Here is a 23,320-nt window from a genome sequence, read left to right as displayed (position 1 = left end):
AATGCTCCTGTTGGCTCGTCTCCTAGGTAACAGGGCCGTGTGACATGTTGATATTAATCCCGTTGCTGGTGTTTCTATGATCGTTCTGGTTCTTGCAGGGTATTTGTACTCTTTTATATTCTTTCACGTACTTTTCCTTGGTTTCCTCCGGGATTCTTCAGTGTTGTCACGTGGACTGCATGTGCACAAAGGGTGAGGAGGTGGGACTTCTTCTTCTTCTTCTCTACACCCTCATCTTCATCGGTCCAGCACGTTTATTTCTCCAGGGAGACTCGCTGCCCCTGCTTCACTCTCCCACTGTGAGCCACAGCATGTTGCTGGTGAACACTGGAGGGTTAAGTGCCTTGCTCAAGGGCACCTAGATGGTCGTCGCTAAAGACTTTCTCACTTTCTCTCCCCGTCCAGGTTTTGCCAGCAGACGTTCCGATGCTCAGTGAAGCCGGTTTTCCATTCTTTTCCTTTCTTTTCCCTGGTATTTGCTTGCATAGTTTAGTATTTCTCTTGGTATCTCTAATTTCCTCCCGCTCTCTGCCATCCACATGGTTTCATTACTAACATAGCCAAATAATCAATGTTCTTAATGTTCTGACTCGTGTAGATCTGTAGGAGATAGACTTGATATGATCTATTGGTTTAGTTGCTGTGTGTGTGTGTGTGTGTGTGTGTGTGCAGTAGATATTCTTCCTGTCCTATGCTTTCAGATCTCCTGTATCTTTGGGCTACATTGGCTTCCTGCCTGACTGTGACATGTAGACAGCAGCCTAAGTACTGGGAGAGTGAGCTAAGTGTGGTCTGTGTTGGTGTTGTCAGTGGTTGAACATGCTAAGTACCATCTTCCTCATGCTGCTGAGAATAGCACGCCAGCAAACAAAGGGGTGTGTGTGTGTGTGTGCAGATCACACACACACACGCATGGCGGTGGTGAATGAGTGTCTTGTCTTTTCTGGCAGATGACAGATGTACTCATGTTTGTCCACTTTGTGTTCCTTCTTACATTTTTATCCTGAGACAAAAGCCATAATCCCACCGCCTCCTGCTCCTCGTCTGAATACTTAGGCTACTGACGCTCCCACAGGAGACAGGCCAATGGCAAACCGTGTGTGTGTGTGTAAAGGACAAGACCAAGCAATACAATATACTGATCCTCACAAGAACATACTCCAGATAACTGGTATATATACACACATATATATATATATATATTCAATAAAGTTCTATATGAAAAGGACTTGTGTCAGTGCATTGTTTGGAGTTTTACACTTTTGACTCATTTGACTCTCAGGTCTGCAGTCTAATGCCTTGCTCAAGGGCAATGGCAGGCAGGCGTGTTGAGGTGATGGAAAAAGCCCAGGCAAGCATGAGGAGAACCTGGTTGGCTCTCATCTTAGAAAGGACCGGGCTGACCTGTCTGAGGTGGAGCTGCTGTCTGACAGCAGTGCGGCCCCCTGCTGCTCCCTGCTGCTCCCTGCTGCTCCATGCGGCTCCATGCGGCACCCTTCTCCTGCAGCTAATACAGACGTGACAGACCAGGTGCCGAGTTATTTATGTCTCACTTTGATGTTTAATCTTCTTCCAGCTCTACAAACCTGTGCCGTTACCCTGCAGGGTTCCTATCCCAGTTTCAGGCTTGGTGTCTTTTAGTGATAATGAGAAGAGGCTGAAGTCTCAGAGGGTCAAAGCAGGTGAGCAGCGTGGGTGCTTGAATAGTTCAAAACTGCAGCTCAGACCCTCAGGGAGAGGAGGGGAACTTCTCATCTTCATGCTTCTGCCACATAAACCATGACCATGTGCTGAGAATGGACTAAGCAACCCTCTGATATGAGATCCAAACAAAAGTGTGAAAGATCAAATCTGACCCTTAAACACGGACATGACAGTAACTAAGACGGTGCCCCCTGTTTAATAAGGCAGAGAGCAGAGAGCAGTCTGAGCTGCAAACCAGGACGCTCAGCTGAAGCCGGAGGGGATCTTAGTGGCAAAGTTTGAATTTCTTGCAAAGATGTAAGAACCTGACTGATCGTTGGTTCCTCTGCAGCAGAGAGCTTCTTACCAAGAGACTTCATGTCCCCATGGAATACTGCTGGAAATCTCTCTCTCTGTCACACTCTCACTCTGTTTCTTTCTGTCTCACTCTCACCCTGTCTCTCCCTGTCTCACTCTCACTCGGTGTCTGTCTGTCTCACTCTCACTCTGTCTCTCCCTGTCTCACTCTCACTCTGTGTCTCTCTGTCTCACTCTCACTCTGTCTCTCCCTGTCTCACTCTCTCCCTGTGTCTCTCTGTCTCACTCTCACTCTGTCTCTCCCTGTCTCACTCTCACTCTGTGTCTCTCGGTCTCACTCTCACTCTGTCTCTCCCTGTCTCACTCTCTCCCTGTGTCTCTCTGTCTCACTCCCACTCTGTCTCTCACTGTCTCACTCTCACTCTGTTTCTCTCTGTCTCACTCTCACTCTCACTCTCTCTCCCTGTCTCACTTTTGCTCCCTGTCTCACTCTAACTCTTACTCTCTCTCTCTGTGGTAGGAAGCTCTATATATATATAGAGCGTGCTCAGAGAGCTTCATGTTCCTCTTGCGTGTTCAGGTCAGCAGACGTGAGTCCCCACAGAGTGAAGTTATGTAAATGTTTATCAGGGCTCAGATGATCTCAATGACTGAATTAAACCTCAGTGGGCGGAGCCACAGTAACACATTTAGGTCCAAACCATCTAGCACGTGAGCTCAGATGTGCTTACAGACCTTTGACCTTTACTGGGGAAGTTCTGCTGGTTTCTAGTAGCCTGGTCCAGAGGAGAGCAGAGCTGCAGCTCTGGTTGCTGCTCTGCCTCTCTGCTGAGGCTCATGTTGGTGTGTGTGAGGTGTGTGTGAGGTGTCTGGGTTATGAACCCTCTCTGGGGTTCAGCCAGTAAACCTGTTCAGATGAGAGGATTGATGTCTCACTTCACTCATCAGGCTCTCATGTTTCATCTGGGATGTGTGTTTGCTTTCCAGTGGAGTGGATGATGGGGATGAATGACGCTTGCAGGTAAAAGACACACACACACACACACACACACACACACACACACACACACACACACACACACACACACACACACACACACACACACACACACACACACACACACACACACACACACACACACACACACACCTGCTGCACTCTTTGCTGACTCAAAGCTGGAGCTGTGGTGTTAACGGCTCCCTCTACTTAATGAGAGCTCAGATTTATGTGAGACGGATCATTTGATGCTCTATGTTGAGTGACAATGGGGAGGGGTGCACACACACACACACACACACACACTGCACTTTCATACATATTGAAGTGTGTGTCTCTCATGTATACTTGCATACAGCGAGTTTGTGTGTGTGTGTGTGTGTGTGTGTGTGTGTGTGTGTGGAGTACACACACATTATATCAGCTGTTGTGTATGTAGAAATGTGGTGTGTTTGACGTGTGTGTGTGTGTGTGTGTGTGTGTGTGTGTGTGTGCAGCTCTCTTCCAGGTTGGCGTCTCTTCTGCTGCCTCAGTCCTGTCAGCCTCAGCGTCTAAATATAGCCTGCAGAGACCAAACAGCGTGGGAGACAGAAGGAGACGTGAGCCTGAAGGAGGTCAAGGTGCTGATGGAGACAACCTGCAAGGATCCACCAGGCGGGGCAGGATGGAAACCCATCACATGCTGCATCCACCTGTGCACGTCTGTGTCATACATGCAGAACAGAACACGCCAAGGTAACACGGCTCTCGGTATGTTGACACAGCTCCACTGCGGCGTTCCTGCTGCTTCAGACTGATGACTTCCCTGGCTGATATGTGAGGAGGTAAGAGAGGCGTCCTGCTCCCTCTGTGAGCTTCAGCTCAGCTTACAGCAGATCAACACAGCCCAGTTTGGAATGTTGGCTCTATTGCTTTTCCCTGTCACTCACACTTGTTTACCGTCTAATTAAAGATGAAAAACTACATTAGAGTTTGAGTCTAAAGGCAAGCAGCTGATTGATCTGTAAGACTGTCAGAGGAGAGAGAGAGAGCGAGAGACACAGGAGAAATGAGAAATAAGAGAGAGATGGTGACATTAAATATTCATGTGGTGTTTAATAATAAAATGATGTCATTCACACTCAAGTCCATACAGTTAAAGGTTCAGCTTCCATTCAGCCACAGAGAAGCAGAACATGGCAGAGGCTTCAGGAGTGAGAGCACAGAGTCCTGTGGCTCCTATGGTACCTGCAGCACTCAGGTTACCTTACAGCAGAGACAGCAGAGACAGGAGTACAGCTACTCTGAGCTCTCAGTATCAGTACTCCTCACACACACACACACACACACACACACACACACACACACACTGCTGCATCACATCCTGGATCCATTTCATTGAAGGAAATTCAAAGTGTCTCCTAAAATAAAGACCAATCCAATAAGAAATTCATCTGTTGATACAAAGGTAAAGACACAATCCGGACGACATCAGAGCTTTGACCAATACCAAGAGTTAAGAGACAATAGAGCTCTAACTCCTCTACAGAGCTCTAACTCCTCTACAGAGCTCTAACCTCTCTACAGAGCTCTAACCCCTCTACAGAGCTCTAACCTCTCTACAGAGCTCTAACCTCTCTACAGAGCTCTAACCTCTCTACAGAGCTCTAACCTCTCTACAGAGCTCTAACCTCTCTACAGAGCTCTAACTCCTCTACAGAGCTCTAACCCCTCTACAGAGCTCTAACTCCTCTACAGAGCTCTAACCTCTCTACAGAGCTCTAACCCCTCTACAGAGCTCTAACCCCTCGTTGCTGTAACTGGACTCTGTGATCCACCAGCAGCAGTGAATTGAAGCTCAAAAGTCTCATTGAAACAGGAAAAGGTTCTCGACATCAAACAGGAAGTGAGAAGTATCATCAGCGTGTGTCATTAAGTTGATCAGGCTGGAGATCAGTCAGCTGTTCACTTGAACGGTGAACTGCCTCCAAACCTGCAGTGTAGTGAGTAAGACATTAAAGAGGAGTTTACCAGAGATGTCTGAGCACTAACATCACCATCTGGGACCTTCATCTTCATCATCATCATCATCATCATCATGTCACCCCTGTGCTGTGGTGTGAACATAAGACAAACTACACGCTGATCTATAGATCTGGAACCAAAGCCACAGCAATGGTTCAGAACTAAACGTGTTAGATGGTGAAGAGGAAGGAGCATGAGAGCGAGAGAGAGGAAGGAGCATGTTAGACAGGTGATGAAGGTGATATATGATGAAGTGAAGTTAACTGACTGGCTAAATAAGTGCAGCTATAATCCAGAACAGACGTGATCTCTGCTCAGACGCCTTTGGGGAAACTGGAAAGGCCAGATAAAGTGCAGTAGCGCCTCCGGGCCACTAGCTGCTGCCCTCCCTCTGAGGGAGGCACCTCTGCCAGGGACTGTAGGGCTGAGCCAGCAGGAGGAAGAGAACCCCGCCCACCATCAGGACGCCGCCCGCACAGCCCAGGCAGGACACGGACCAGGAGAGCTCGTGGTGAAGGGGAACCGTGTGGTCGCTGGCCAGGAGGGCCAGGACCGACTGGTGGAAAACCATCAGGGACAACAGCACCAGCAGGCCTGCAGGAGGGGTCAAGAGGTCAAACTGGTCACGGCGAGAATCTGTAGAAAAGTGACATCGTTCCTAAAAGGCAAATCTCTGACCTGACAGGATGAAGCAGACGGACGCCGGCTTCAGGAAGAACAGGATCTCTTTGCTGAGCGCCATGGAGATGCAGACGCCGCCCATCACCATGAGGAAGAGGCTGAAGAGGGCCATCATGGCCGCCGCTATGTTCAGATCTGCACAGGGGAGCAGGAGAGACGTGTGTGTTTGCTGTGTGTTTGGTTACCTTGTAGGGTCATAGTTTTACATAGACTGAGCTAACTGGTGCTGGTTCGGTTCTGAGCCCAAACATCCTGCACACACCGGTGAAGAAGAGTTGAAGGATTGAGGAGTTTCTATCTCACAGTTATGTAACGTTCACATCTTCATCTTCTCACCCACTCCACTCTCATGCTGCTGCTGGAGGAATATTCATGTTCTTGGATTTGATAAGATGTAAACTTTAGATTGAGCTGATGAGATCCTCTGATGTGGAGACGTTCCTCCTGCACACTTAGCATTCACATTATGCACAAACTGATTTCTCCACACACTGATAAAAGAATGAAATTGCTCCGTTTAGAGACGAGTGTAGGAGGAGATGGTAATGTGGGTCGGCTCGTCTTCATGTGTGTGTCGTGCTGTGATGGAGCTGCAAGGGAAATGAGGTTAGACAGCAGCGTGGGAGGAAGAGGAGGCTGAGATAGCCGTCAATGGACAACAGCACGGAGGTGAAGAGAGGGAGGCAGGGAGGGAGAGAGAGAGAGAGAGAGAGAGAGAGAGAGAAGAGAAAAGAAAAGAGCAAGAGAGACAAACAGGAGGAGGAGAAGAAGAAAAGGATGAAGAGAGGGAGTGGGCGGACGAGGTAGGACAGCCTCTGATAGGTGTGTGTGTGTGTGTGTGTGTGTGTGTGTGTGACTCACTCTTCTGCGTGGTCTTCTGGAACATGGCTGCGTTTTCTCCCGTGGTGAAGAACTTGAAGTAGCTGCAGTTTGATTCTACAGGAGAGAAACAGAAACACATGGTGAGGATGAAGAGAGAAGAAAAGAGAGATGAAGACAAGAGTGGAGGAAGAAGAGAAAGATGAAGATGAGTCAGAAAAACAGAATACAAATACAGTATGTGAGACAGTTTAGAGTAAGACAGGCAGAAGAGCAGCTGGAGAGAAAGGTGTCTCTCTCTCTCTCTTTCTCTCTCCCTCTCCCTCCCTCTCTCTCGTCCCCTCTGCTTTGGTCTCAGTTGTACATCACTCTTAATTAGTGCGATGAAAGCCACATCCCCACTGCATTGTGGGTGAATTTCTTCAGTTTCCAGCACTGGAACTCAACAAATGTCAGTTTCAATGTAATTCTGTTTCTCTGTTTCCAGAGCTGCGTCTCTTTTCTACCTTCTTATTGATTTCCTTGACTCATGATTGTTTATTTGTACGTCATGTTGCTTCCCTTTTGTTTGTGTCGTCGTGTCTCAGTGTGCTCACCTCCAGGCAGCTCTGCAGGGCCGCAGCTCTCTCTCTCCGGGTCGATGTCGGCCACCCACAGGGTCCTAGTGCAGCCCTTCCACAGGCCGTAGTGAGTGGTGAGACAGGTCTGCAGACAGAAGAGCTGCTGTAACAGGAAACAAGCTTCGACACAAACCTGCTCTCAAAACCGCCGTGTGTGGAGGAGATGGACGCTTCCACTGAGCAGAAAGGGGGAGGAGCTACTGCGTCTGGGACTGACCTGGTTGTTGTAGAAACCCTTGGGCGGTGACAGCTCCGCCCAGAACTCTGTCCCCACCCCCAGCACGGTCAGGACCACGCCCACGATGGCCACGAAGAACGCCAACTTGATCTGGTGACCAAAGACAGAGCGGCGTAATTACAAAGTGAACATGATCGACTCGCTACAACAACCGCCTAAAGAGAGAGGAAAGAGAACTTAGTGACATCTGAGAGTTCTGACAATTCAGCAACTTCAAACCAACATGAATAGAAGCTCATCACTGCTCGCTCCCTCATCCAGCACCTTTATGCAACCTGAGGGAGAATGCCTACGGTGTAAGAGCCGTCACCTTGCCTTCCTGGGCTTCGCTCATGGCGGGTCCTGTTGAGTTGGTTCGGCGCCGTTTGTTCCCGTGCGCACCGCGTCCGATCATCAGGGCGCTCAGACTCTGAGCCCCACCTGGCCCCCCTGCTCCTGGGACCCCCAGGCCCAGGACCTCCTCTGTGGCAAAGAAGGTCGACCACATGTGGTAAGACAAAGTAGACTGAGGGATGAGAGCTTCACTTCCCTGCCCTGAGTATGAGAGGAAGGTAGAGAGACAACAATGAACGAGTCTGACAGAAAGGAAGGGATTAAGCAGGAAGCGCTTGGGATCTGGATCTGGATCTGGATCTGGATCAGGATCTGGACTCGGATCAGGATCAGGATCTGGAGCGGCCCTCAGCTGACCAAAGTCTGGAGGAGAAACGTTGGCTCAGACGGACACAGTATGGATAATGGCATCATGATGAAGAGGAGGAGGTCATGTGAGAATGAAGAGATGAATCCTACAAGAGAGAGAGAGAGAGAGAAGGGAGTCAAACAGAGGAGTAACAACAAGAAACTAAAACATGTCTTTATTCTTATTTTCATGTACGAAAAACACTGATCCACCTCCATCCCGTGCCCTGCAGCACTGCTATGCACACTGAGTGAAAACTGACAATTTTGGGGGGTGTGTGTGGGAAGCAGCTGTCCGGCTGCATTTCTGAGGGATGCAGTGACAACAGACGTGACTCATCCCCCTGGGAGAACGCATCCATGGACCTCACATCAGTGCTGCTTATGTTAACCAGCTGCAGACTAAACACTCTGGGACTCTCTGGGACTCTCTGGGACTCTCTGTGACTCTCTGGGACTCTCTGGGACTCTCTGCTCTGTAGAAACTCTTGCACTTTTGATTCCATTCATATCTCAAAACATCAAACTGTTACAGAGCAGAGGTAAGAACATGAAGTTGCTGATTGTTTACTTGATTCTCATAAACAAGTTCAGGACCTTCAGCCACATGAGGCGTTCAGGGACACTGAGCAGATGGGATGGCGTCAGAGAGTTTGATTGACAGCTTGTCTGTTTAGCATCTCTGAAGCTTCTCTTTTGTACAGCAGCTCGTTTGCAGGAGGAAACTTTAGCTTTGCTTCATTTTCTTCACACAGAATAGAATCACAGTGAGAGAAGAGCAGCGACCAAACAACCTTCAGTCCAGATTAAACACATAAATGAGACTCAAACCTTCATCCAAACTGAGGCAGAGGAGCTCAGAGCAGCATGGAGGAACCACACACACACACGCACTGTGACAGCAGCGTCCTGCTCTCTCACACACACACACACACACACACACAGACGTCTGGACTTTTATTCAGCTCAGAGTTTGGCAGCGTATGAAATCAAACCATGCTTTGTTCTTCACTCTTTCACACAAAGCCTCACAAACATCACAACAATGACAGTAACAAGCTGCTGACCTGCTTCCTGTGTGTGTGCGGCTCAGAGAGGAGTGACGGAGGGCGAGAGAGAGTGAGAGAGAGAGGGGGGGAGGGGGCGGAGGCCTCAGTAGCTCCACATTACTTCTCTAGGTAGGGCCTGTGTGTGTGTGTGTGTGTGTGTGTGCGTGTGCGTGTGCGTGTGCGTCTGTGTGTGTGTGTGCGTGCATGCCTTGGTGTAAGCTTGCAGGCTCCTGTGTGTTCCATGAGGTAAATGCCTAAAATGTGTGTGTGTGTGTGTGGTCACACCATGTGGTGTGTAAGTGTATCTGTTTGTTTATGTTAACGTTGTGCTCGTCTCTGCTGTGAGGAAATGAGGCACAACACACAACCTCCATGCTGTGTGTGTGTGTGTCTCTCTCTCTCACTTATACTCTATCTCTCCATCTCTCTCACTCCCTCTCTCCCCCCCTCTCTGTCCCTCTCTCTCTCTCTTTCTCTCTCCCTCTCTGTCCCTCTCTCTCCCTCTCTCTCTCTATTTCTCTCTCCCCCTCTCCCCCCTCTCTCTGTCTCTCTCTCACTTTCACTCTCCCTCTCACTCTCTCTCTCTCTCACTCCCCCCCCCCCCCCCCCCCTCTCTCTGTGCGTGTGTGTGTAATCTATTTTTGCCCTCCACCTGTTAATGACATTAAAGCCGTCCTCAGGCTCAGCGGGGGTCTCGTGTCAGGCTGACCCGGGCTGTGAGCTTCGTGTCTGCCCTCGCTGCTTCCACCCGGCTGATTGAAGAGGAAACTGTAGATTTGACACCTCAGAACATAAAGATGCAGCTGCACGTTCCTCCTGAGCCCGATGACACACAGAGTCACCGCCGCTCCGTCTGCATGCTGAGGCCTCTCTGGCCTCATTCTGACACTCAGCACTGCATAGAATACATATTTACTCTACGTTCTGCTCAAATGTGTCGGCACATCACGTCACTTTGAGGTGTTTGAAGCCTTCAGGTCCTCTTTATTGTGAAGTTCTCACGGTTTCCAGCAGCCTGAGGGAGGAAGGAGACAGAGTGAGACAGGGCGAGGCAGGGTGAGACCGTGTGAGGTAGAGTGAGACAGGGTGAGGTAGAGGGAGACAGGGTGAGACAGAGTGAGACATGCAGAGGTTTATATTTAACTGGATGTAAAGGGTGGACGTGTTCCAGCTAAACCTGACTGGGACTCTGGCCTGAATACCTTCTGCTCTGGCTTTGTTGGCTCTGAATGAAAGAAGCAAACTGAACCTCCATGTAAACACAAACAACCTGCAGCATGAAGGACAAACATCTCACTGCTCAACCAAAGAGATGCATCAATCCTTCTGCATTCAACTGATCAGAGGGCCAGAGAGGAACTCCTGCTGAGAGAGGGAGGGGGAGGGAGAGGGAGAGGGAGAGAGAGAGAGAGAGAGGGGGGGGGGGAGTGAGAGAAAATAAATACTGCAGTCAGATGTGCTTTGCATTGCAATAAGTGTGTGTGTGTGTGTTCCAGCATAAAGGACAAAGAACTACAGGAGGGACAGGATGGACGACAGAGGAGAAGAATCCAGAGAGTGAAAGTGAGAGAGGGGGGGGGAGGGGAGAGAGAGGGAGGGGTGGTGTTGTTGTGTAACCATGCTGCTCTTCTTCTCTGCTTCCATTAACACTAGGAGAGATAGGAGACAGGAGGAGGAAGAGAAGATGAATCTGTTCCTCACAGCCACAGGTTCTCCCTCTGATCTGACGCTGGTGCTCAGGTTCACACACGTTCACTCTTCTTCACTCTGCTGGATTTTAGTCTCAAACAAGCAAAACAAAGTTCAAACATAAACCTTCATGGAGGTAAAGAGCTTCATAGTTGTTTCTACTTTAGTAATGGGATGTGGGAAAGTTTCACTTTGTTCTCTGTGACTCATACATCATACAGGTGTACACACACACACACACACAGGTCGTTCCTTTTGTTGGTTTCCTCTCCGTCTGTTATCCGTCCTCTTCCTCCCTCTATCCGTTTGCTTGTGCGTGAGTGATAATTAGACACAATCATGCGTGTGCGTCAGAGCCGACCTGCAGGTCAGCGTCGGCCTGGATCATTAGCATTCCAGCTTCTTCACCATTCGTTATGGAAATTATACAGGAACCAAAGACAAATGGAGCTTCAGTCAACCGCCGAGCAGAGAGACAAGTATGACATCATCCTGTGTGTGTGTGTGTGTGTGTGTGTGTTTGAGTCCCTGTGACTGAGGCCCTCATCAGACTAAGCGGATCAGTTCTTTGCGATTTCGGCGAATATGTGAGTAAACGGGACGCGTTAGATATGACATCATCTATAATGATACATGAGCTGATCTGAGGAAGAGGCGCTCATAGCAGCAACACTCTGTTGTTTCTGTGCTACACACCGATTCATATCTAGACTCATTTTCTAGTCCTGCACCAAACTGTGGCCGGTTCTGACCTGAGCTGAGGCTGACAGGACTAAGCCAGGTTGTTACTGCTCTGTCATCACCAGAATACCGGAGACAAAGAAGTGGATTTATCCCTCTGGGGTGAGAAGGTCAGGATCAAACAGGCTTATGAGACCCGCTTAGGCCTGGAGAAGGTCCAGACCTGTAAGCTGCAGACCCCTGGGTGACCCCCCCCCCCCCCCCCCCCTCCCCCTCATGACACGGAGCAAAGGTTTGTCTAATCAGCAAGAACAGAACAGAATTGACTTCATTGTCTGTATACATACAGTATTTACATGTACAGCCAAAGAAAGTGAACACATTGAGCTGTAGATGTTGAGAGTGGAGAAGGAGCAGACATCTGTGGGTCTGCAGGCGTCCAGAGCGTCCCGTGGCCTCTGACCGTCTCTACCGGGCCGTGATCAACCCTCACACACACAAACGGCTGAGGATGAGTGAGGATCCTTCCCCCTTTTCCTTTCCCCAGTTAAGCTTTATCACTCCTGAGAGGCTTTGCAGAGGTTCTGCTGAGGCCGAGGGTCAACGACTCCTTGGTCTAAGTGAGTTAGAGGGTTTTAATGACTATTTAAGATGTTTGTCTTCTGTCTTTAGGCCGTGGGCTTTGTGCTTCTCAAACAGTTTGGACCTTTAGTGAGCTGCTGCATAAACACACAGGATCTCCAGCAGGACTCTGGTTTCATAGCACAAATGTTCAATCCATGCTAAATGTCAGCTGCCATTTAACAGCGGCGCTCCAAACTCACACAGGGAGAAATCCATCAGAGAGACGCAGAGCGATCGATTCATACACCCACAGACTCTGGAAATAGAGCAGCATGCACTGCAGACACCAGGCTTGTTCTGGACGCTTCTCACTGTGTGTAGCTTTCACACGCCCGCTCTTACTATCACCAACACTCCACGCCCACACCTCTCACATGGAGCCCAGCTCATTTCCTGCTTTAGTAAAAGGACATCGACAAGAAAACACAAACACACACTGAGCATCCAGGAAGTCACAAAGAGCAGCGACACCAAACAATAACGCCAACAAAGTCCAGAGCAGATCTTTCCTTAGAACAGTTAGCATGTTCACACAACAACCTCGCCTCTTCTATGATGTATGATCTATTGTGTGCGATCATTTAGGTGTGTCACAGACTGGTACACACACCTGGACCTGTAACCAATGTCCTGTTTGTTTACAGCGCTCCTGAATCCAAACAGAGGAAGGAAGGCCGGATTCAACAGGGAGGAAGACCAGCATGAGGCTACGGCAGGTGGGAGTCATGGGAGAAAGGTGAGGCTGGAAATGTAGAGAAGGGAGTGAGAGAGAGAGAGAGAGGGGTGGGGGGGGTTAAAGTAATCCTCCTCAAGCTGATCAGTGTGCTGAGTAAACAGACTCAAACCTCAGTCAGGTAAGAGATGTTTCATGTCTTCCTCGCAGCTCTAACAGAGTTTCTGAGACATGAAACTTTTTTATTCAACTCAATTTGTTTATAGAAAGAACTGAAGACCTCTTGATTGATGGCAGCAGGTTGCGGTGGTTTCCTGGCACTGAGGTAAATAATGAGGATGTCTGGTTGATCCATGCTGTTTGCTTGAATGTTCTACTTTTTTGTGTGTGTGTGTGTGTTTTTTTTGGGTTCAACTGTATGCAGATGATGTGGTTGACTCTGTTATGTAAGTGTGTATGAGGCTTTAGAGCAGGCCGCAGTGGAATCCTGCCCATGCTGCACGGCGACGCTGCTCAGGGTGGAAGTGTGATAAAGATACGATGTGTTTGTGGTTTTGTGTGAGTAGTTTTACAGTTTGTACTCATAGTTTCTGGCTAAATGAAGTATCTTGAAATACTGTTTGTATGCTTAAGTGTGTGCTTCTTTGCTTATGTAAGTCTAATCTGCACCCTGCAGTCAGAGCTCCAGCTTCACTGCAGATCCAGTGCTTGATCCAGTAAAACACACATTCTCTGGAAAGGAAAACAGGAAAATGGCTTCATACTTTGTTTGAAGTCTCGTGTTTGTTTTGCCGATGGGCTTGAGGCCACGTGCGGCGCTGAGACCTTGGTTTGACTCCTCCCACAAGGCTCAAAGAGGCCAAACCAAATGAGGAAAATCCAGCGCCTCACAGGTGCAGAGTCAGAGATCGGCACGTTTCCATTTCCTCCACAGATCCTCATCGCTCAGACTTCCGATGTGAGAAGGCACCTGGATGTTAGCCTCTCCAGGGTCAAAGGTCGTAGGGAAACGCTTCCTGGGGCCATGGTGAACACATTTGTGTGTGATTCATGTAGAGGAGCTTTTGTTTCACAGCGTTCTGTTGTTCTATGTGGCTCTATTCTATGCATCACAGATCTGTGTGATCTTTGCTGTTTGTTGAGGAGAAGAAGTGTGGCGGCACCTCTGTGATGGTGCTGCAGAGAAACATGAGCTCTGTGCTGGCCGCTCTGTGCTGGCCGCTCTGTGCTCACCGCTGCTGTATTATCACTCTCCCCTCCTGAGCCTCGGAGCTTTCCATGGAATCACAAGTATTCCCTCTCAGCCCGGTCCTGTGTGACGTCTCTTAATGAGGCTTTTCCTTTGTAACAACCTCAGGGGTGCTGACCTCTGACCCAGACCAGGAGCTGGACTGTCTGCTGTTCACTCGGGAGCTACCGGTCTGATTGATCTTATTTCATGACTCATCATATGGTTAGCCAGCTGGGAGGGAGGGAGGAGGGAGGAGGGGTCATCACTGAGGTGAGCTCAGAGCCAAGGAGAAGGAGGAGTTGGAGGAGGAGCTCGGGCCATGCTCCAGTGAAAAGACACAAATTCATCTGACTACGCTGAGGTGTGATGTCATTGTGTGGTTTGGTAAATGTCAGGTTGGACTCAGACGGCACCCTTGGGTCACGGGACTGGGTCGGGTTCAGAACCTCAGGCCTGACTGAAGCTCTAACAGGTGGAGCCTAATGACTAACATGTATGTTAATGGTATTTAGCATTGAGGTTCATGTACTGACTTGTTTGAAGCAGGCGACACTCTAACTCAAGTAAACCTGATCTCAGTGTTTTCATTCATGTCTTCATCTTCCTTCATCTTATTCTCCTTCTCCTCAAATTAAAGGGATTATTCTGGCCGTCCGACACAGGAGGTCCGGAAACAAGAGGGATCATCTGGTTGGCAGGTCTCCTGATCTCTCTACTTTAAAGAAGCATCAGACGTCATTGAGATGCGTCAGACGAGCTCTGGCAGCTCGGCGTCTTAACATGGAGCCAGATCACCTGACGTGACACCTCAGGGTCAGTGTGAGAGCCTGGCAGCACCAGCAGTGCGTCTTTCAGGGTTTCTGGAGTTCTACCTTTACTTCAGTCGTCCTCTGAAAGGGATTAATGACGCCTCATGGCTCGTGCTTCATCTAGATAGCTGCCAATCCACTGCAAATGCCCTCCTCTCCTGGTGTGCATCAGGGCACAGGTAAAGCTGGGGACGCCTGTCGTTTGACAAGGTATCAACTGGAATCTAATCAATTATGGCCAAAGACATCAGTTCTTTGAGTCTCTCTCCTTTGTCTCGATGGCAGCAGAGGGGTGGAGCTTCACTGAGCTTTCTTCCAGTTCAGCTACATTCTCTCATCTTCTGCTCCCTCATATCATGTGCAGCATCAGTGGGGAGTTTGACCGGCAAGGAACTTGATTATGGAATTAGCCCCAAATTTGTTTGCACTCCAATCCCACCTGAAGCCGATCCTAGCTGCTACTCCCCACCCAGTGTTCCCCATGGACCCAGCAATGACGGACACAGCAACGGACACAGTAACGGACACAGTAACGGACACAGTAACGGCAGCAGCCGGCGGGGCGTCCTGTCCGAAGAGGCCAAAGCCACCATCTTGCACCTTCGTGAGAGCCTTGTGAGGCAGAAGGAGACCATCCTGGACCAGCGGGAGACCATCAGGGAGCTGACCGCAAAGCTCACACTGTGCGAGGGCTTCGGCGGTCACCATAGCGTCGGCCGTTATGACAATCACCATAGCAACCACCACGACAGCCATTACAACAACCATCGTGACGACCACCACTCGTCGTCATCGTCACATCACGAGCCGTACCACAGCAACGATCACCGCTACCCTCACACCAGCCACCGCTCGGACCCCCACCACAGGCAGAGCCCCTCCTACGGCAAACATGGAGCCTTCTCTCCAGAGCAGACGGGGAAAACCCTGCAGACGCTGAAGGAGCGCCTGGAAACCCTGGAGGTGAGTGCAAAAAGCCATCGACCCCTACAGAGTTGACGTTTTGATATTTGGTGTTACGCTTTAATCAAGTAGAGAATCCAACAACTAAGCACTCAGAGGAATGAGCCTTTAACTCGGGCATGGATGCTTCCATAACAGTGGCATTGCTTTCCATAATTAAACTGCACTCGCCCAGGTTTGAGCCTGAACAAGAAGTTGCTTTAGGATGGATTAGGTCTCACCCTTGACCTAAAACGACCCTTGTGCCTGCCAGTCAGGTGGAGACAGGAGTGTGAGTTGACAGGGGTCAAAGGGAGAGGATGGAGGTCCCGGTCCCAGGCACTGACGCTGGGAGAAGGATGTATAGCAGGTTTAGCAGGTAGCTCCTTCATGTATTACACGCTGCAGGATGCTGACCGCCCTCACCTCCACTTAGCCTCATCCTCCCTGACGAGGACATTAATCCTGGTGCGTAATGGCAGGGGACAAATCTGGATTTGCTGGTAGGGAAGATAAGGAAACACAGCCGAGTGTTTGGCTGTGATTACTTCCAGAAATCCTGAAGCAAATTCCTGAAGGAACAGCTAAACAAAAACACCTTGTGTGTGTGTGTGTGTGTGTTTGTGTGTGTGTTTGTGTGTGTGTGTGTGTGTGTGTGTGTGTGTGTGTGTGTGTGTGTGTGTGTGTGTGTGTGTGTGTGTGTGTGTGTGTCTCCAGGCCAGGAACTCTTCCAGCTCCTACTCCAGCTCCCTGAGGGACCTCCTCCAGCGGAAGATCAATGCTCTACAGGTGCAGCTGCAAGACTACTACCGAGATCGCCACGACAACAGTCACCACGATGACCATGATGACCACCATGACAATGGTCACCATGACGACCACCATGATGATCACCATGACGACCACCATGATGACCACCATGATGATCATCATAGCAGTGGTCACCGTGACGACCACCATGATGATCACCACGACGACCACCATGATGACCACCATGATGATCATCATAGCAATGGTCACCGTGATGACCACCATGATGATCATCATAGCAATGGTCACCGTGACGACCACCATGATGACCACCACGATGATCACCATAGCAATGGCCGCCACGATTACCAGCCCGGCAATGGTCACCATGACGACCACCATGACGATCACCATAGCAATGGCCACAATGATGAACGTCCCTACTACCTACAAAACAACCATCACACCAGTCACCATTACGATCGACACTATGACCACCGCTACGACAGGAACCACCGTGGCTCCAGTCTCAATTACCATGGCAACCATCACCACGACAGCCATCATGATGACCACCACAGCCCCGGCCACCATAACAATCATCGCAGCAACAATCGCCACGATGACCACCGGCGCTTTCGTCATGGCCACAGCTACCGTGACGACCACCACAGTGATCAACACAATGGCGGCCATGGCGATCACCACGATGACCACCACGATGACCACCGCGACAACCACCACGACGACCACCACGATGATCACCATGACGACTACCACGACGACCACCGCAACAGCCACGGTCATCGCCCTGGCCTCAAAGAGACGACCATGCGGGGAGCTGGACACGACAAACTGGAAATCGTGCTCAACAAACTGCACCTTAGCAACCATGGTACACACACACACACACACACACACACACACACACATATACAGTATATAATCTCATCTCTGTGCTCTCTGTCTCAACAGGAAACAACAAGAAGCCAAAGATTCCCAGCACTTTCCATCTGGACTTCCCCATGAGGACCAACTACATGTACGCTCAGATGAAGCGCTCGGTGGTCAGCGACCTGTCGGCGCTGACCGTCTGCCTGTGGCTGAAGGCGGGCGCAGGTCCCGGTGTGGGCACTCCCTTCTCCTACGCCGTGCCTGGACAAGCTAATGAACTGGTGCTGCTGGAATGGGGCGGAAACCCGATGCAGCTGCTGATCAATGACAAGGTACTGAGCTCCTCCTGATCCATCCGGAACGTTCCACAGCAAAGATTAGTAAAGTGAGACTGACACACCTACCAAATGTAAATGGGGGAACTGTAACTACCCCCCTTCCTTTTCCTTCCATCCCCCCGGTCTAACATGGACACATGTTTCATGTTACGATGACAACAACATGAACACAGATCATGGTTGAGTCGTCTCTGTCACTCAGGAGTCTTTAATGTGACTTAATGATCCTTCCAGCTCTCACATGTCCGTCCCTTTTCCCTGAAACAAAGATTATGTTTGTGGTATTCTGACCCGGCGCCACAAGCTCAACAAACACATTAAGGACGCAGTTAATCCTGTTATCTTAATGAAGTGGCCTAATTGTCTGTAAACGTGACATTGGCAGTAGAGATTAGCTGTCATGTTTGTTTTCTTTGCCTCGCACAAAGACCAATTAGGAAGCCGATCAATCACACAGTCACACAGTCTTTATATCACAGCTTCATCTCTGTCACACCTCCTCCTCTGCTCCTCCTGTCTGCCTGTCTGCCTGTCTGTCTGTCTGTACCAAGGCAGCGACGATGCCCATCATCCTGACAGATGGAAAGTGGCACCATGTGTGCATGACGTGGGCCACGCGTGACGGCCAGTGGGAGGCCTACCAGGACGGTGTGAAGAAAGGCTCGGGGCAGAACCTGTCTGCCTGGCACCCCATCAGACCAGGAGGGGTCTTCATCATGGGGCAGGAACAGGTAAGACACTCTGACAGACCTCCTGGGAAGAGGAGCAGCTCCCTCTGGGTGAGAACATGCGGAGAGGCGTGACCCCAGGTAGAAGCTGTCAGGAGGAGCGCTCAGAACATCTCACATAGTGACCTACAACCACCACATGGAGAATTAGAGGTTCCTTCTCTAGTCGCTCACTGTCTGCTGAGATTCTGTCTTGTTACCCATTTCAGTGTTGACATTAAATCTCCACAGGACATGATGGGCGGACGCTTCGATGTCACTCAGTCCTTCGTGGGTGACATGGCTGATCTCCAGCTGTGGTCCAGAGTCCTGACGGCCAGCGAGATCCACAGCCAGGCGTCCTGTGAGGTCCACCTGGCCGGTGACGTGGTGTCCTGGTCCGAGGAGACGGTGGAGCTGCACGGCGGTCTTACCAAGTCCCCCTTTGTCCCCTGCCACTAAGGAGCCTGACTCAACCTCCATGCCCGGCGCTGCGTGAGCGTCTGTCTTCTGTGATCGATGACACACCCGCCGGGACGAGGCAGGAGACGGGACTCGGTCCCAGATCACAGCTGAGGACTCGTTAATATCACAGCTTGGCCTGATTTTCTGATTTTCCCTGTTGGCGAGCTGCAGTGAACTCACAGTTGTTTCGCTTTCCTGATCTCTTGATCCCCTCCTCTCTGCCTTGTCCCCTCGCTCCCTTGCTTCCTCGCTCCCTCACAGGACTTATCAGCTGAAACTGGTAATAGGATTCCATTGATGAAGCTGAAGATGAAGATGAAGATGAAGACCTGAACTATGACAGTGACACCTCCATGCACACTGAGAGGATCTGAGAGATTTAGAGTATATGTACATATATATCTGCTTTTACAATAGAGCTTTTTTATGACTGAAGTAAGACTTTATTCTCTGAACATTCTAACCTCCTCCTCTGAATGTTTCATCTTTATAATGCAGCATCGACCTGAGGAGCGTCTCTGTCCTCAGCGTCTCTGTCCCTCTGCTCAATGTCAGACAGGACACGTCACGGCCACGACTGCATTAAAGCAAGTTAACTCTTCATCAGCGTGTCACTGCAGTGAGACCTGTGTCTCCATGGCAACCGGAGGCTTACAGCGGGATTATTAAACTGAGGTGAACTCATCTGATCCCGCCTATTTCTGTGCTCACACCGGTCAGCCAGCTCTGCCTGCATGACAACGACACGCGCGCAAACACACACACACACACACACACACACACACACACATATATGAACTTGTTTGCACGTGCTCAGAGGAGCTACAGAGGTGAAATGGTCGTTGTTGATCTGTTTGTAGCTCTTTCAAGTTCAAGTTCAAGTCAACATAAGGGGTTAATTATATTTTTGCACATGTAAAGTTTGACTTTATCAAGTATTTTATGTGGAATTTAAATTATTTATTACAACATTGTAAATAAGTACATAGCACTTTAAAGACGAGCTGCGTTTGTTTACTGCACCCTCTGCTGGTTGTATCTGTTGTTGCCATAGCGATGGAAAAGATCTCTCCAGTGGACACGCCCCCTGGCCATCAATTAAATTGACAAAACGCGCGAGAGAAAAGTTTAATCAGAGGGTGGTGGTTCTCTGTCTCTTTGACGCTGCAGGAAACTTTAGTTTATAGGATGAAACTTTATAATGGAGCTGTGGAGGTCAGGAGGCCTTTGGTTGGGCTCGTCTGTGTGAGGGTGTTTGTTCCTCCCAGTGTGTTCAGTCTGCAGAGGAGGAACAGGCCCGATAAAAGACTGTACATGTAAATACTCAGGGTTTTGAATAAAATGATGCATATTTGATGAATCCAGACATTTGCACATGTATGTTGTTGTGTCTCTGTGTGGATCATGGCTTCACTTCTTAGCCGTCAGGTGGATCCATGCTTCATTCTGTTCATCAGAGAGTCTAAAGGAGAAGGAGCAGGTGTTAGTTATGATGGGATGATGTCATAATGGGGATCAGCTGCTGGACACTGTGGTTCTCAGGCTGTGAGTCTGACAGGAAGCACTTTATGGATCAAACCATGTCGGTGAATCTGCAGGAAACAGAGCCGACGTCTGCAGAGAAAGGTACATGTTTACATCATGACCCACAATGCATCAGTCTGACAGATTAACTCTTTCTTACCTTATAGATTTCGTTCACTTTATATTGAAGCTACACTCCCTGTCTTCATGTTTTAAAGGACCCTTTGGAGCGTCTCTAAATTTGAACGCTCTGTCCACATGTTACTGCACCTCCATTTTGTCTCATGTATGCGTCCCTGCACTGAGCCTGATGCCTTTACACACACATGTGTTAAGGTCCGCTCCTGCAGGTGGAAACAGAATCCAGAAGGAACTCCATCCTTGTTTCTAATGGATCAATCATTGGATCAGGTTTGCAGAGAGGACTGAGGCTCTGCTTCTTCTCACTGGTCTCATCTTTGCTTTTCTACATCTGTCACTCTGCTCTGTTTTCTCCCCACGCACCCTTTATTACCCTGTATCCATGGAAACAGGTGATGGGACAGTGTGTAAGTTCTTTTCTGTGTGTGTGTGTGTGTGTGTGTGTGTGGTGTAAAGTTGCTGCCTGATATCATAGTTGGTGACATCACTACTTATGGGCGGGGCTTACTGCGCTGAGGCCTCTGATTGGCCAGGTCAGCCCTCACTTCCAGAGTGAATGCCTATGATTGGCTGAGCCCACTCCCAGCAATAAATGAATGGGAGCCTGTGATTGGCCCAAGGTTGTTGTGAGCAACAGGCCTGAGATCTGACTCAACCAATCAAAGGCCACCATTCAATAAGTCAGAGCCTGGGCACACGTCTGTGCTTGGCCGTTGAAAAAAGTAAAATATGAATAGAAAGTAGGAAGGTTCAGATTAAGACTTGACTGATCTCTTCTTCTGCGTGTTGCTCTGTGGCCCAGAGCGACAGTGTGAGCTCTGCCCCTTTTGGCTGGATCAGCAGTCAGTACCGCTGCATGACACTGGGGGGCGCTGTGGTCACAGTCAGGACAGAGAAGGAGCAGGTGAATACACACACACACACACACACACGCATTATTATCTTCTGTTCAATCTGTATTCTTTCTAACATATGTCTCCAGTACTTTGGATGAATTATATCTTCTACCTCCTTCTTAAAGTTCATATTTAATGCTGAGTCTGTATCTGGTCCTGACTCCATGATGACTCAGGTTCAGGTCTTCATGTCTTCACTCGGCCCGTCTGATTGATTCGTGCATCAAAAGTCATTAAAGATACATTTATCATCTGTCCGGTTGTAAACATGTGAGATGCTTCAATGTGAAATATCACACACACACACACACACACACGCACACACACACACACACACACAGTGAATCTGACGCCCTCAGCTTCACTGTTAAGAATAGATTAAAGAGCTCTAAGAAGTATGGAGAGACGTCTGCAGGGACAAATCTGTGGTTTGACCTTTAACCTCCTGTACAGGAGACACAGTCAGGACATCACACACACCTTTGATCCTGTGTGCTGTAACTCTATCACCAATATGTTTATAAACATAATGGCACTTTGTGGGGTAATACCTGTATGATCCACAGGGGGAGAGGAGCGCTGAGGGCAGTGACGTCATCGTGTTTGTTTATTCTGAGGCCTTCAGGTTGATTCTGGATCTATAGAGATCAGATCTACATGAAGCTGTAGGTGTAAAGGGTCCTGCTCTTTCTCCTGCTCGTTCCTCAGAGGTTCCTGTGGTTGAAGGCCCAGAGTCTGAGCCAGGGAGAGGGCCTGAGGGGGGGCGGGGCTGACGGGGGCGACGGCTCCTGGGTGGAGACAGGAAGAAGGACAGTGTGGGGACAGGAGGGACACTTAAGGTGACCTGGCAGCAGCTCCTGATCTCTATTACAGAAGCATTAAGAGTCGGGTTAGATCATAAACCAGAGCAGCCCTGAGACACAGCTCATAAATAAGTAGAGTCAAAGTGTGTGACATGTTTACATACATGTGTGTGTTTAAAATGGAGATAGTAATAAATGAAAGTTTCAAAGTTTAATGACACAAAATAATAGAAGATGTAAAAATATAAAATGTTCATATGAGGGAACTGGGGTTGCCATGGTAACAGGTGAACTGAAACTAACATTTCTCTCATCCCTCCAGGTTTTGGCTGTGAGAGCCCAGGAGAGGAGAGGAAGAGGAGCTCTGTGGTCCTGTGCCCCAGGAGACACCCGGAGGAGGAGCTGGTTCACCTCACTGCTGAGGAGCACCTGTGAGAGGAGAAGAGCCAGCCTGCAGTGAGGAGAGGAGGAGAGGAGGAGGAGGAGCACAGTGATTCTCTCATGAGTCAGACCTGTATCAGCTGTGTTTAACTGCACCTCTCCCATTCCTCCAACAGGTGGCGGTGTCTCCTCTTCTATCCTGGTTCCCTGCATTCTTTGCCCCCACAGAGGCTGACTGATCCACATTCTGACGCTTTATCATCAAAAAATAAAAGCAAAAACCACAGATATAAACTCTAACACAATCTAAATGTTATAATAGGTTTACAATAGGTTACAAACAAAATGATCTGGCTCATGGTCTCAGAGTAAACAGTGTGTAGCTGATCTCAGATCTGTGTGTAGTAAACATGTGGTGAATCAGTGTGTGACCGTGTGTGTGAACATACTGAAACACGATAATGAGTGAGGTCACTCTGTGTGTGAGTGCAGGTGCAGCTTGTTTGAGTTCCTTCAGGCTGGAGTCGTGACAGCTCTGACCGCAGAGACTCCATACCTGTGAGCACCTGACTGCTGTGACTCCTCACACTGAAGCTTCAGCTCAACTAAACCACTCAACTCCTTAAAGCAGGGAAACCAAATGAATGAGTAAATAAATACAAATACAAACTCACTCCATCAC

At 49.2% G+C, this 23,320-nt stretch overlaps 3 protein-coding genes across 3 annotated transcripts; 2 read left to right on the top strand and 1 right to left on the bottom strand.

Moving 5' to 3' along the window:
* Positions 1-5,375: 5,375 nt before the first annotated feature.
* Positions 5,376-7,847, bottom strand: LOC142989191 (voltage-dependent calcium channel gamma-6 subunit-like). The gene is made up of 6 exons (XM_076138622.1): positions 7,671-7,847; positions 7,340-7,450; positions 7,099-7,207; positions 6,545-6,619; positions 5,681-5,818; positions 5,376-5,596 (listed from the first exon to the last, which is right to left on the bottom strand). The coding sequence occupies exons 1-6, from the start codon at positions 7,845-7,847 to the stop codon at positions 5,376-5,378; spliced, it is 831 nt and encodes a 276-aa protein (XP_075994737.1).
* A 4,656-nt stretch (positions 7,848-12,503) lies between these two features.
* LOC142989184 (uncharacterized) lies at positions 12,504-17,733 on the top strand. The gene is made up of 4 exons (XM_076138615.1): positions 12,504-12,820; positions 14,626-15,760; positions 16,457-17,384; positions 17,465-17,733. The coding sequence occupies exons 2-4, from the start codon at positions 15,032-15,034 to the stop codon at positions 17,731-17,733; spliced, it is 1,926 nt and encodes a 641-aa protein (XP_075994730.1). The 5' UTR covers positions 12,504-12,820; positions 14,626-15,031.
* Positions 17,734-18,276: 543 nt separating this feature from the next.
* Positions 18,277-20,223, top strand: LOC142989182 (neuronal pentraxin-2-like). The gene is made up of 2 exons (XM_076138612.1): positions 18,277-18,452; positions 18,681-20,223. Exons 1-2 carry the CDS (start codon positions 18,282-18,284, stop codon positions 18,888-18,890), a joined length of 381 nt encoding a protein of 126 aa, XP_075994727.1. The 5' UTR covers positions 18,277-18,281; the 3' UTR covers positions 18,891-20,223.
* The last annotated feature ends 3,097 nt before the right edge of the window (positions 20,224-23,320 follow it).

This window comes from Genypterus blacodes, unplaced genomic scaffold (assembly GCF_046128005.1).
Source record: "Genypterus blacodes isolate CSIRO-AG114 ecotype Tasmania unplaced genomic scaffold, CSIRO-AGI_Gbla_v1 ptg000386l_1, whole genome shotgun sequence".
NCBI lineage: Eukaryota > Metazoa > Chordata > Actinopteri > Ophidiiformes > Ophidiidae > Genypterus > Genypterus blacodes.
This window is presented reverse-complemented; position numbering and strand designations above follow the sequence as displayed.

Coding starts and splice junctions, on each gene's coding strand:
- LOC142989191 (XM_076138622.1), bottom strand. CDS start 7,847: ATGTGGTCGACCTTCTTTGCCACAGAGGAGGTCCTGGGCCTGGGGGTC. Junction 7,451..7,670: donor GCGAAGCCCAGGAAGGCAAG/GTGACGGCTCTT, acceptor TTTGGTCACCAG/ATCAAGTTGGCGTTCTTCGT. Junction 7,208..7,339: donor AGGGTTTCTACAACAACCAG/GTCAGTCCCAGA, acceptor TTCTGTCTGCAG/ACCTGTCTCACCACTCACTA.
- LOC142989184 (XM_076138615.1), top strand. CDS start 15,032: ATGGCCAAAGACATCAGTTCTTTGAGTCTCTCTCCTTTGTCTCGATGG. Junction 15,761..16,456: donor AGCGCCTGGAAACCCTGGAG/GTGAGTGCAAAA, acceptor GTGTGTCTCCAG/GCCAGGAACTCTTCCAGCTC. Junction 17,385..17,464: donor ACTGCACCTTAGCAACCATG/GTACACACACAC, acceptor CTGTCTCAACAG/GAAACAACAAGAAGCCAAAG.
- LOC142989182 (XM_076138612.1), top strand. CDS start 18,282: ATGCCCATCATCCTGACAGATGGAAAGTGGCACCATGTGTGCATGACG. Junction 18,453..18,680: donor TCATCATGGGGCAGGAACAG/GTAAGACACTCT, acceptor AAATCTCCACAG/GACATGATGGGCGGACGCTT.